A 12,024-nucleotide genomic window follows, 5' to 3' on the forward strand; every position below is an offset into this window, starting at 1 on the left:
TTTCCATTAACAAAAAAACTCCGGGGAAATTTTTTTAACGATAATCTTGAGCTTTTTTTCCTCGTGGAAGACGGTAAAAAAACAATTTTTTTTTTTTTTCACCCACCAGATATTGTTTTCCCAATGAAATATAATCTGTATTAAAATTTAAATCACCCGAGGAAGATCAACAGTCCAATTTGATTAAAGTTGTAAATCAATTTAAGATTTCATTACGAATAAACAAAAACACTTATTTAAATTTCACCCCGTATATCTATTAATTATTTTCGCCTGGCTTTTTTTAGGGTAGGATATCATCGATTTTACACACCTCAAAACCAGTCCTCGAACTTCGTAACACTTTTTCAAGGTCATGAGATAAAAAATTTCTTGCTTTATTAAAAAATAAATTTTTTAACTATTGATATTTTTTAGATGACTTTTTTTTTTTTTTTTTACCATAGCTCACCATTTTTTTTTATTTTGTGGAGACAAAGCAGCGCCATGGATGAAAAATTTCTCGTTTCTTTTAATAAAAAACTTTAAAGCGTATCTTTGTAAATTTTTGTGACAAATTTCACCGAAGCATAAATATTTCGGGCTATTTAAAATTTTATTAACTCTGATCAAACAGATTATACATACAACAAGATCGGAAACGAAAAATCTGTGTCAATACGTCCACGCTCGAAAGCTCGGGTTTCAAATGGGTATTTCGTTTTATTTAATAAATAATATTTACTTTGAATAAAATCGGTCCTCTTTGAGATGAGCTAGCAAAGCTATTTTTATTTATTTTGCTACTAAAAAATTATCAAAGCGAATTTCAATACCGAAAATTCACGTCCGTATAAATTCAAATCGCAAAAATATCAAAGGCTTAAAAGGGTGACTCTGAAGGGTAGAGAAATTCGAGGGCTTAATTTATTGGACTGGAGAGTTATCGGATGTGGCGTCGAAAAATCATGGAGGACTACACTGTCAGATGCCTGTAAACTATATTCAATTAATAGTTAAAAATTATCGATACACGTCAATTGTAATTAATGGTTTTATTCGGGGAGATATATATATATATATCGAAGAGCCATCGTAATTGGACAAATTTGACGCATAAAGGCCCGCAAAACCGGCGGCTACAGCGGCATGACTCAAATCAAATCCAACGATCGTCAGATTAGAATAGGTAGTAATGGTTCGGTGGAGCTCAACCACATCCGATGTGTATGCGTCCGAATGCCTTAACCACGTTTATCCAGTTATTTCGTTATAAACGTTACACACAATATTTATATTATTTTTTTTATATATTTTTAAATTCACAATTAAATTTACTTTTTGTAAATATTCTATGCTGCTCGAATTCTAACACTATATTTATTTTTTAATATTTCAATATAAACTCACTAAACCCGCCAAACGAAACATAAAATATAAATACATAAATTTACGCTGGTAAAAAATATTTATAATCTCCCGTAGATAAAAAAATTTTTTTGTTATTGATATTTGCACGAATAATTTTATTTACTCAATGTTATTTTTAACAAAAATATTTTACTTTTAATTTTTTTTTCTTGTAAAAATAGTACAGTTTAAAATAAAATTAAAAAAAAAAAAAAAAAAAATCGTTGCAATTTATTTATTATTTACTCAACTTTCAATGTTTTCTTATTTACTTTATTAAATTAAACAGCTAAATGCAATTACTTAGACTTATTTTCTTTTTTTTTTACCTTGTGTAGGTTTATTTATTAATTTCTTAATACTTTAATTTAGCTAATGGTCAATTTTGATTATTTACTCTTGAAAAATAAATAATTAATTAAATATACATTTATTTAACGAGTTTTTTTGGCATGAAATCGGACGTATCTTACGAGACAAGCCCAAAAAATCTGCCGCAAATGAATGGTAATGAATTGTCAGTGCAAAAGGATAAAAAAACTATCAATGTTGCCTAATCAAGTGGTCGTTGATTGTCGAATTACCGAGAAAATTGTGTTGTTAGCTCGGGTTTCGGGCTCTTCGAGTTTCGGGGCTAAAACGGCTAAAAGGGCCAGCTTTGTTTCAGAAATAAAAGCCACACAGCTGATCGACCTCAAATTTACCGAAATAAATGTTTTATGCCGTGGGGAAATTACCCAAAGCCTCGTCGGTTTGACTTGCCTGTATTTTATCCATTCATTTCTCAGGGGCAGGATGAAATATATCCATGAATAGAAAAAAAAGCACTACTACTGAGTCGCGATAAAACTTTAAACTGAAATCTGCGGCTGTCATTCATATTCACGGTCTATTTTCACAATTGTATCCTTGTTACCTTCATGCTTCGCATATTTATACTCTCACCACTCTAAGGGGTAATATTACAAACAATAAATCCGCGTGAATGCACCAAGTGGCTTTATATTACCCTAGCTGGTTCGCTGACTGGCTTCGTGCTCTTTACTTTCTCTGCAATGTGTATTTTTGTTTGTTTATTTTATTATTAAGATACCATTTTAATTTATATTAAAGATAATATTTTATTAACAATTATTATTATTATTATTATTATTATTATTTTTATTTTTATTTTTTTATATAAAAATTATAATTATTGAAGAACAGTTTTATCAAATAACAGGATATTTACATCGAAATATAAATTATCTGATACAGTTTAATTATGAACGTATTATTTATCAATTTCAAAAACGTTTGTCCAAATAAACAACATCCCTTGTTGCAATAAATGACTCCCCCATTATTGCAGAATTGATAAAACATAATAGTAACTCTTTTAAACTGAATCGTACTTCAAAACAACATTATTTTGTTTATAAAACATTAAAACGTTCTCATCAATATTCAATAAATTTAAAAAATAATATTATTACAAACATCGCTCGGTACAAATGATCTTTAAAAAAAAAGAAAAATAAAAAAAATACAAACATTCTGACTACAGAAAAAGTCGATCGGAATTTGACAGAATGTAAAGAATTTTTCATTATACCTTTGACTTGAAATTTAAGCGACAAAGCTTATTAAATTGAAAATTCAAACCTAATGATAATAAAATTCAAGCATAAATACTCGAGCATTTAATTTAATAATTTTAATCCTAGAAATTTAATAATTAATCCGTTCTCATTAGCGTAAACTCGAGGAGTTTACAATGTATACACGAGGTCACCGAGAGCAAATCGTGTTACACATATAGAGAAGCACTTCTCAGCTTAAACAAATATTAATTAATCTAAACTAGTCGCGATCTAGTTTACGATTTCATTGACGAGACAAATATTTTATTAAAAAAAAAAAAAAAAAAGTTTGTTTTTAACGTTAGCCGGAAAGCGATACAAAAAATACAAGAGAGGTTGTAAAAAATAATAACATCACTTATCGTTGTTTTTTCGGGTATTAAACGGATAATAAGATAACGGAACGAATATGAGAAAAGTTATAAGCGATATAATCGTAACACTGAAAGCTTGCATGATATGATTAGATACAAACCGATCAACATTTTCGCGACGGGTTTTCCGAAAATCACGCTCATATTCACCCGTTCCTTGTTTTTTTCATTTACTATTATTTTTCTCGGTTCTCTTTCTCCCCTCAGTATCGTTGTTATATATTTTACAGTTTCCACGTAACTCCCGTGATAACCTATAAACCTTTCACCTATCGACCTCTCACTACTTCGACACAATACTCATGAGGATTATATTCGACTGACGTCAATGATATTTAACTCCATCGACTGTTTTACACCTATTTCTATTCCATCATTACTTTATTACTTTTTTTTTTGGTACACCCTCTCACCGGCACCTCGATAACTCATTAACTTTTTTCGGATTTTACACGTTGATTAATTTTCATATAACCTCCCAATTATTATTTTATCAATCAATGTCAATAATTTTATTAAAAAAAATGCATGTAAATTATTTTCATTTTTGGCTAATTGGAAATTTGAGAATCGGGCTCTTTGCAAACCTTTGTATCGTAATCATTAGTGTTGTTATTACTCATCACTGTTTGTAAATTTATATTCATCATTTTTCAAAAAAAAAAAAAAAAATGTATCTTCACGTGCGTATTCATCGAAATAATTGGGAATTTAATACCTTTAATATATTTATTAATTATCAAAAATCTTTTAACCAGTTCGAGTACGTTCTGTTAGACAAACTGATGTGTTGAATTTTTTATTAGCTTATTGTTATTGATACAAAAGCCCCCTTTGAAAGTCTCTGTTAAAATTATTTCCGTTTAATTAATATCTCTATAAATTGGCAATAGACCTCGAACATATGTGTGTAAATTTTTATTTTTTGACATGGCGTGACAACGACATATTGTAAATACAACAGTAACATTTATAAAGGGAAAAGGACGAACAAAACTATATATTTTGACCTTAAAAACGCGATATTTAATAAACTGGCGAGATCGATTTTCAATGCCTAAGCGGATAAGCCAACGAAAAAATCCTTCCGAGCATATACGAGCCTTTTGAATTTATCTTATGAAAAATCCTTTAAAAATTTAAATTCAATTTGTAATTCTCAATACAAGCTACAAATTACATTTTTTTTTTTTTTTTTATACTCAATAAAAGTAAATTATTTTTAATTTTTAATAAATTAATTAATATCGTGTTTTTTGATAATTTAAAAGAAAAATGCGGTAAATATTTGAAATATATGTTGGCGCAATTCTGCAGTGCAATTTAGCGGTAATTCCCGCAAGCGTTAATACTAATACTAATTTTCTCTTCTATTGCTATCTGGTTTCGGATGTTGATTACTTAAGTTTCGCATCTAATGTAAAGTTCTTCTCATTTCATGGCATTTTACACTTAATACATTTTCTCTACTCCTTTCCACAATACCCCTCTAATTCTTATTAGTCTAATTCCACCTCAATTATTATTATTGTAATTATAATTACATCAACCGCATCCGCAGTTTGTTACGATTATTATCATTATCGTTGTCCCGTAAATCAACTTAATAGAATCATACAAAATTCAGGTAAAAAATTTATTTTTCTTACAAAATATCCATAATTATTTTTTTTTTTTTTTTTTTTTATAAATTTAGGTCAAGATAAAAACTTGAAGAGTGCTATTATACATCTCGCACGGGAATTCGATTACTCAACTCATCTAAAAAATATTTTTATTACAATTAATGTTTCCTACAATGTGTACATTATAATAACTCGGAAAAAAGTGTCTCATTTTTTACAAAGATTTTTTTATTCCATGTTATAAAAATTATGACTAAGATTTATTGCCTTCGGATGATTCTGGTAATCATTTTTGCCCCGACGGTTTTAATATGTCTGACATAAACTCGGCTACTCCACTTGATATAGTCCTCGGGAAAAATTACAAATGAAAAGTAGAATAATAAATGAATTAATTATTTCAATATAAATAAAAAAAGTATTTAAATTAATTTAAAAAAAATAATTTTATAAAATATAAAATACAAATAAACATTTAAATTAATTTCCAAAGGAAGTTTATATTAAATATCAAATACCGCATTATTAAATAAAGTATATAACAAAATTAGTTGGATAAGTACAAATTAATTAATTCAACATCTACATTCTGCATACGCGAGTAATTCAATAAAAGTATCAAAAGCCCTGCTTTTAACAATTGTTATCATTATTATAACACGTAACAAGACATAAACTTTTATGAACATGTAATTAAACCCGGCACTTTAATTATTATTTATGCAAAATCATGCCAGCTAATTTTACATCATACTTTGTTTTTATCGCGGCAGTATATTAATTAAAAAAAAAATATTTTTTAATCAAAATTATTTGTAAGAAAAAAAAAAAATTTTTTTGAGATTTATCATAAAAGTTGGATCGGCGTGATGTCAATATTTATTACCAAAAGTAATGTAATTAATCGCGAGTAGATTAAATATAAGAAGAAACATTTGACATGACAACGGCGTAATTAATAGAGCGACATATCTCAACTAATATTAGCGACACAAAACACCGACGGAAGTCTATATTTTCTCGGCGTCATCGATTTGTGGTAAAGAGCTCCTCTATCCAGCTTATTTCGTCTCAACTCTCCTTGCTAACCGTTATATTTTTTAATAAATTCGTTATTAATTAATAAGAGGTTCACTGAGACGTGTTTAATACTTAACGTGCCTCCAGGATATGGCTGCAATTAAAACTATTTTAAAGTTTCAATCTCTGCCGGTTCTGGGAGAAGCTGTAGAGGTGGTTCGTATTTCGTATGCATTCGTACAGTATTATAGTTATTTATGCTTTCAGTTAATTATTCAGATTCCATTTTACAGACGATAGAATTCATCAAATTTATTATTATTATTATTATTATTATTATTATTTCATAAAATTTGTATGAATGTAACTTAATGAATATAATATTGATACAAATCAACAATCACAAGCTAAATACAAGATGCAGAGAAATGTTTGTACGCCTAGGTCTACTTAGAAATTTAATAATAAAGCGGATGTCTTTGATAGCACAATGCACAGCGTACAATGTACAATATACAATACAGAACATACTACGAGCGTATATAGATTAGGGTGATTCAAAAAAAAAGAATATTTTTTTTTTCGTTTGGTACTCTGAAAAATAGGTTCCTAGACACCTCTAAGAAAGCCTCTCCAAGCATGAGTTCTTAATTGTAACGGGAAGGTCCTCCTTCTTACAGTTTTCTATTTTTTCTTATTATCAGATAGAAAAATTTATATCTCGCTTCCAACTACTTGAAATAATATCTTGTTCCTTAGATTTTGTAGGAAATTGAATGCTCTACAAAAAAGGTCTCTTACGATTTTTTCATAAACCCAACCGTTTAAAAGATATTAACGGTTAAAGTTTGATTATTTTTCGGAAAATTTTTTATTTCTTATGAATTTTATAACTCAATGAAAAAAAATCATTATGAATGATGAAACTCATAGTTTTGTAGGAAATTTACTGCTCTATAAAAATGGTCTCTTATGATTTTTCGATCAAGTTGAGCGTTTACGAGATATTCATCGTCAAACATCAATGCATATCAATTTTTATAGTTTTTGATCAATAATTCGAAAAATTTCAATTTATTCTGTGAGTTTCAAGGAAATTTAGACAAATTTGAGTTTCTATGAATAAAAATATGTTATGAACTATTTTTTTAATTAGTTTTTTTAGTCTTGGACATGTTTGATTACATTAAAACAAAAAATTAGTGCATTTTTTAAATATATAATTCAATTTAGTGTGTTTCACATGTGTTTCACTTTTTTATCGAAGAATTTATTTATTTAATTATCAACTGTCATATAATTTTCAATATTTTCAACATAACGGTACACTTTTACTGTAAATAATTTCCTCTATTGCAGTTTGGGTAGTTTTTTCGATGTTCTTTGATAATTTGCAATAAGTATTGGTATTGCTCTTCATTTTTGTCAAGCATTGATTATACTCACTAACTAATGCAACAGCTCGTTCTGCTGAATCATTAACAACTTTCAATTGGTTAAAGTATTCTTTATTTTCAATGTAACTGTCATTAGTAGGCCACGATTCAATATCTTTATCAAGGAAGTCATATGGTAAATCAAAGATTTTAAAGAGATTTAAAGACTTTTTAGAAACAAAGTCACTCAGACTTTTTGCGTTAATGAATTCAAATCGTTTTTATCAATTATAAATTTTTAGCTTTAGAATCTGTACCGTTACGAGTATTAACAGCTCCAACAATATTTTTTTACTTCCAATGAAACGGTATCGTCAAATAATGATAAAATGGCAAGTTCATCACTTAAATACCATAAATGCAAAATCATTTTTTCACAAGTTGCTGAAGAAATCAATGAATTGATATTTTTGTACTCGAATAAATTTTTCAAAAACTGCAAGTCATGATTAGCAGCAGTTGTTGCAGAAGTTGATGAAAACCAAGCTTTTAAATACAGTGTAACTATAAATATACAAATTTGCCGAAGACTGTCCAATTCTTTATTAGAAAGTTTAAATTCATTTCTGAATAGAAACATTTTTAAACTGTAAATTGCCTTCGCCATCCACCTAGCATGATGAATTGCACCAGGACGTTTGAAAAAATTTCTTCTTGAGGCATTTCTCCAAGGAAAATCAACGACAATTCCAACAATTCTTTATAGTCATCTCGGGGTTGTAGTAACTATCAAAAACAATTAAAAATTTGTCAGAAACAAGAAAATTTTTTTCTTAAAATCGCAGTTAAATCATACCTGTAAGGATTGTGCAATTAAACTAGATATTTCATTTTTTTATCCAAAATGATATCAGCAACAACAGTATCTTCAATTCCAGATTTATAATTAGTTTTATTTATTTCATCCCATGATTTTTAAATCTTCCGAACATTGGTACGTTTGGCCCAGATGACACAGGCCAATATACTTCAAATGCACTTCTCAATATGATCTCAAAAATGTGGTGACGACATGGTAACCAGATTAACTCTCTTCCCAAAGTCTTTTCAATTGCCTTACATGTACCGTTATGAATTCCTGTATAAAGAAAATAGATAACTATCGTTAAATTTAATATTTTCAACAAATTGTAGATTATATTTAAAATCCAAATGAGTAAATAATTCTCAATAATTTCAAAAGTGAAATTCAGTAAGCAATAAAAATTAAACTAGAACGTTAATAATTAAATATTTTTTAGATTAAATTATCATTGATAAATTACCTGTATTAACTGCCGTCGTGTCAAAACACATCGCCTTAACATAATTAGTAATACCCCATTCACTCAATGTCGATAAAATGGCTGATGTTTGATTGTCTGCCGTCCCAGAATTCATTTTGGAACCCCAAGTAATTGTTCGGTACCAAATGCAGTTAAAATAACTGGTAGCCATTCCACAGATTTTGATCCAACAAGGTCATTCAGCATTTTTCCGTCCCAATGCACAACGTATTTATCGTGTGTCTTAAAGTTGTCATTAAGTCCTTTAGCAATGTCTTCTCTTTGAAGCATACGAGCTCGTTGAATTGAACTATAACTGAGCGTTGTATCTTCAATTTTAATACCTACTGCTAGTAAAACCGGAGCAATAATAAACATCGCATTTCTACTGCTGACATTAGCTCGGTCGAGTCCAAAAATGACTTCAGGAGTTAAGACATCAAGTTTTGCTCGTTTTGTCGGAATTGGAGGTTCATACTCTGAATCAGATCCAAAATTTGTAACTCCACTTAATGTATACGTAGAGAACGACTCTGATTTTTCACTTGGAACAATCGCATGACTGGTAGACGGTTGATCTAAGTCTGGAATAAGATCTGTTTTATAAATTAAACGAAGAAAATGTATAGAATTTATTCATTTTGATGACAAATAATTAAGAAAGGACTCCAAAAATTGTCTAGTCAAATGTCATCTAGTCATCTATGAAAAGTTACACTACTACCTGACTTTATAATAATTAAATATCTCAGATACTTACTACTCTCATCTATTCCCATCATAGTTGTGGTTAAGTTTGATACAGGTACATTATTAGAAAGAATCTCTTTATGGGTACCGATTTTTTGATCCAAATACAACTTTCTAATATTATCATCAAGCACTTTTAAGGATTTTTCGCTCACAATGTCGAATAATTGTTCAAGATCAGTCTGAAATTTCATTTCCTTTTGGTTTTGCGCTGAATTCTTTTTATCGAAATTTTTTGTAATTTTAACCATTGACTGTGATAGCGAAGAAATTTTTGACTGCATTAGGAGCTCCACTAGTTGGAATCTGATTTTTTCTCCACAGTTCAATAACTTGGTCAACTGAATTTTTAGCACTTTGTTTGATTGAATACTTTAAAATTTTAAGTTGGTAGAAAAACACACGCATAACCTCTTTCACTTTTGGTAACTTACGTTCCGAAATTCTTTGTAGAGGTATTCCGATAAAACGTATTTCTTTATTCATTGTAGGTTAATTGATGATAAATAAATTTATGTGATGATTATAAGACTTATTTAAAATGAATTATTTTATTACGTATTCAAGATGATCAGTTTTAGGAACACTGAAAATACGGTATTAAATGGGTAGATACTGAAGATAGTTGAGAGTAGAAAACATAGATGGCGTTAGTTTCAGAAGACAAACAGAAGAAGAAATGGATTTCAAAACAAAAATCCCCTCGAACGAAAATTTTATGTATATTTTGTGAAAAACAATTTAAAAATACGCACTGAACAAATTTCATAATAATAAATGACAACGCGATTAAGATTTTAAATTATTAAAGATAAAATTTAAAAAAAATATTATTAGAATAAAAACTTTCAAATGAATTTTTGAACAGAAAACATCTATAGGAGTTGCTTTTATAATAAAAACTCAAATTTGTCTAAATTTCCTTGAAACTCACAGAATAAATTGAAATTTTTCGAATTATTGATCAAAAACTATAAAAATTGATATGCATTGATGTTTGACGATGAATATCTCGTAAACGCTCAACTTGATCGAAAAATCATAAAAGACCATTTTTATAGAGCAGTAAATTTCCTACAAAACTATGAGTTTCATCATTCATAATGATTTTTTTTCATTGAGTTATAAAATTCATAAGAAATAAAAAATTTTCCGAAAAATAATCAAACTTTAACCGTTAATATCTTTTAAACGGTTGGGTTTATGAAAAAATCGTAAGAGACCTTTTTTGTAGAGCATTCAATTTCCTACAAAATCTAAGGAACAAGATATTTTTTCAAGTAGTTGGAAGCGAGATATAAATTTTTCTATCTGATAATAAGAAAAAATAGAAAACTGTAAGAAGGAGGACCTTCCCGTTACAATTAAGAACTCATGCTTGGAGAGGCTTTCTTAGAGGTGTCTAGGAACCTATTTTTCAGAGTACCAAACGAAAAAAAAAATATTCTTTTTTTTTGAATCACCCTAATATAGATACATACCCTGACTCAATAAACTTATTACTCACAGTAACTATGACAAAATATAATATTAATATCCGTTGATATGGGTTCATTATCATTAAAATAATTATTTTGTAGCATTAAATGCAACGACTTTGCTCAACAGTCTACTTCGCATATTATCTATTATCCTGCCTTATATATATAATATATTACTCGGTTATCATTATCATTCCAGCATAGAACTATTCCGGGAATTACATAAACACGTATATCTGATTGCGGCTTACGGCCTTCATGAAATTGATTAGCCACATGAAAAAGCATAGGTCACTTAAGACTTAATTATCTTTTTACTTTTACCGATTACACACGACTTTTACATAAATGCAAATGGTATATATGTCTTCTGTCTACCCACTTACAATTAAATTACTGTCGTTCTAAAAAATCTTTTCTTCATGCGAAAATTGTCCCAAAAAAAAAAAAAAAAAAAGAAAAATGTCTCTTCAAAGAGAATAATCTGAATACTTTGGAGTTTGAAATTTCCTGTCCTAAAAAATGACAAATAGAGAAAGCTCTTTTGTACTTTTACGACAAACATAAAATTACCACGTCTAAAATCCTTATTAAGGAGCGTAACAAGTAACAAGGGATTTTTTTACTGCTTGAAAAATGATTTCAAGTGTCAAAAAAATTTCTAACCAAGAAGTTTTGACCAAAAACTAGTCTAATAAATATTTATAAATTTTTTTGAGCAATAAAAATATTATTTATGCTAGATAAAATCAGAGAATAAAAAAAATTTATAGTATAAATCCGAAATATCATCTCGCATGTTCTATGAGAAAAGTTTTCAATGAAAGAATATCTCGTAAAGCTTTTCTATCTTAAAAAAAACTTTGAGCAATCATTTAAACTGTTAGCCAATCAAAGTTACAATCAGTTGACACATTTTTTACCCAGAAAAAATTTTTTTTTCTTTTTTACACACTTTGCAGTTAAATTTTATTAAGCATAAAACCAGAATTTCTATTAAAATTTATCGATTAGATATAACTTTTTTAATTGACCTCGGAGCGAGAAAAAAACATTCCACTC

At 28.5% G+C, this 12,024-nt stretch overlaps 1 protein-coding gene across 2 annotated transcripts; it reads right to left on the minus strand.

Moving 5' to 3' along the window:
- Window positions 1-8,424: 8,424 nt before the first annotated feature.
- On the minus strand, window positions 8,425-9,711 carry LOC141534302 (uncharacterized). 2 transcript variants are annotated; one of them, XM_074253586.1, is made up of 3 exons: window positions 9,492-9,711; window positions 8,732-9,315; window positions 8,425-8,544 (listed from the first exon to the last, which is right to left on the minus strand). In XM_074253586.1, the coding sequence occupies exons 1-2, from the start codon at window positions 9,673-9,675 to the stop codon at window positions 8,843-8,845; spliced, it is 657 nt and encodes a 218-aa protein (XP_074109687.1). In that variant the 5' UTR covers window positions 9,676-9,711; the 3' UTR covers window positions 8,425-8,544; window positions 8,732-8,842. The 2 variants fall into 2 exon arrangements, with proteins under 2 accessions (XP_074109687.1, XP_074109678.1); XM_074253577.1 differs by having other exon boundaries at window positions 8,732-9,327.
- Window positions 9,712-12,024: the final 2,313 nt, after the last annotated feature.

Source organism: Cotesia typhae, unplaced genomic scaffold, assembly GCF_013202065.1.
Source record: "Cotesia typhae breed Kobodo isofemale line unplaced genomic scaffold, CoteBio_Ctyphae contig_123, whole genome shotgun sequence".
NCBI lineage: Eukaryota > Metazoa > Arthropoda > Insecta > Hymenoptera > Braconidae > Cotesia > Cotesia typhae.

Excerpts from the sequence above, each read along its gene's own strand:
- LOC141534302 (XM_074253577.1), bottom strand. The coding sequence starts at position 9,675 with ATGAAATTTCAGACTGATCTTGAACAATTATTCGACATTGTGAGCGAA. Across the intron at positions 9,328-9,491 it reads GATGGGAATAGATGAGAGTA|ATCTTATTCCAGACTTAGAT; the intron begins GTAAGTATCTGA and ends TTTATAAAACAG.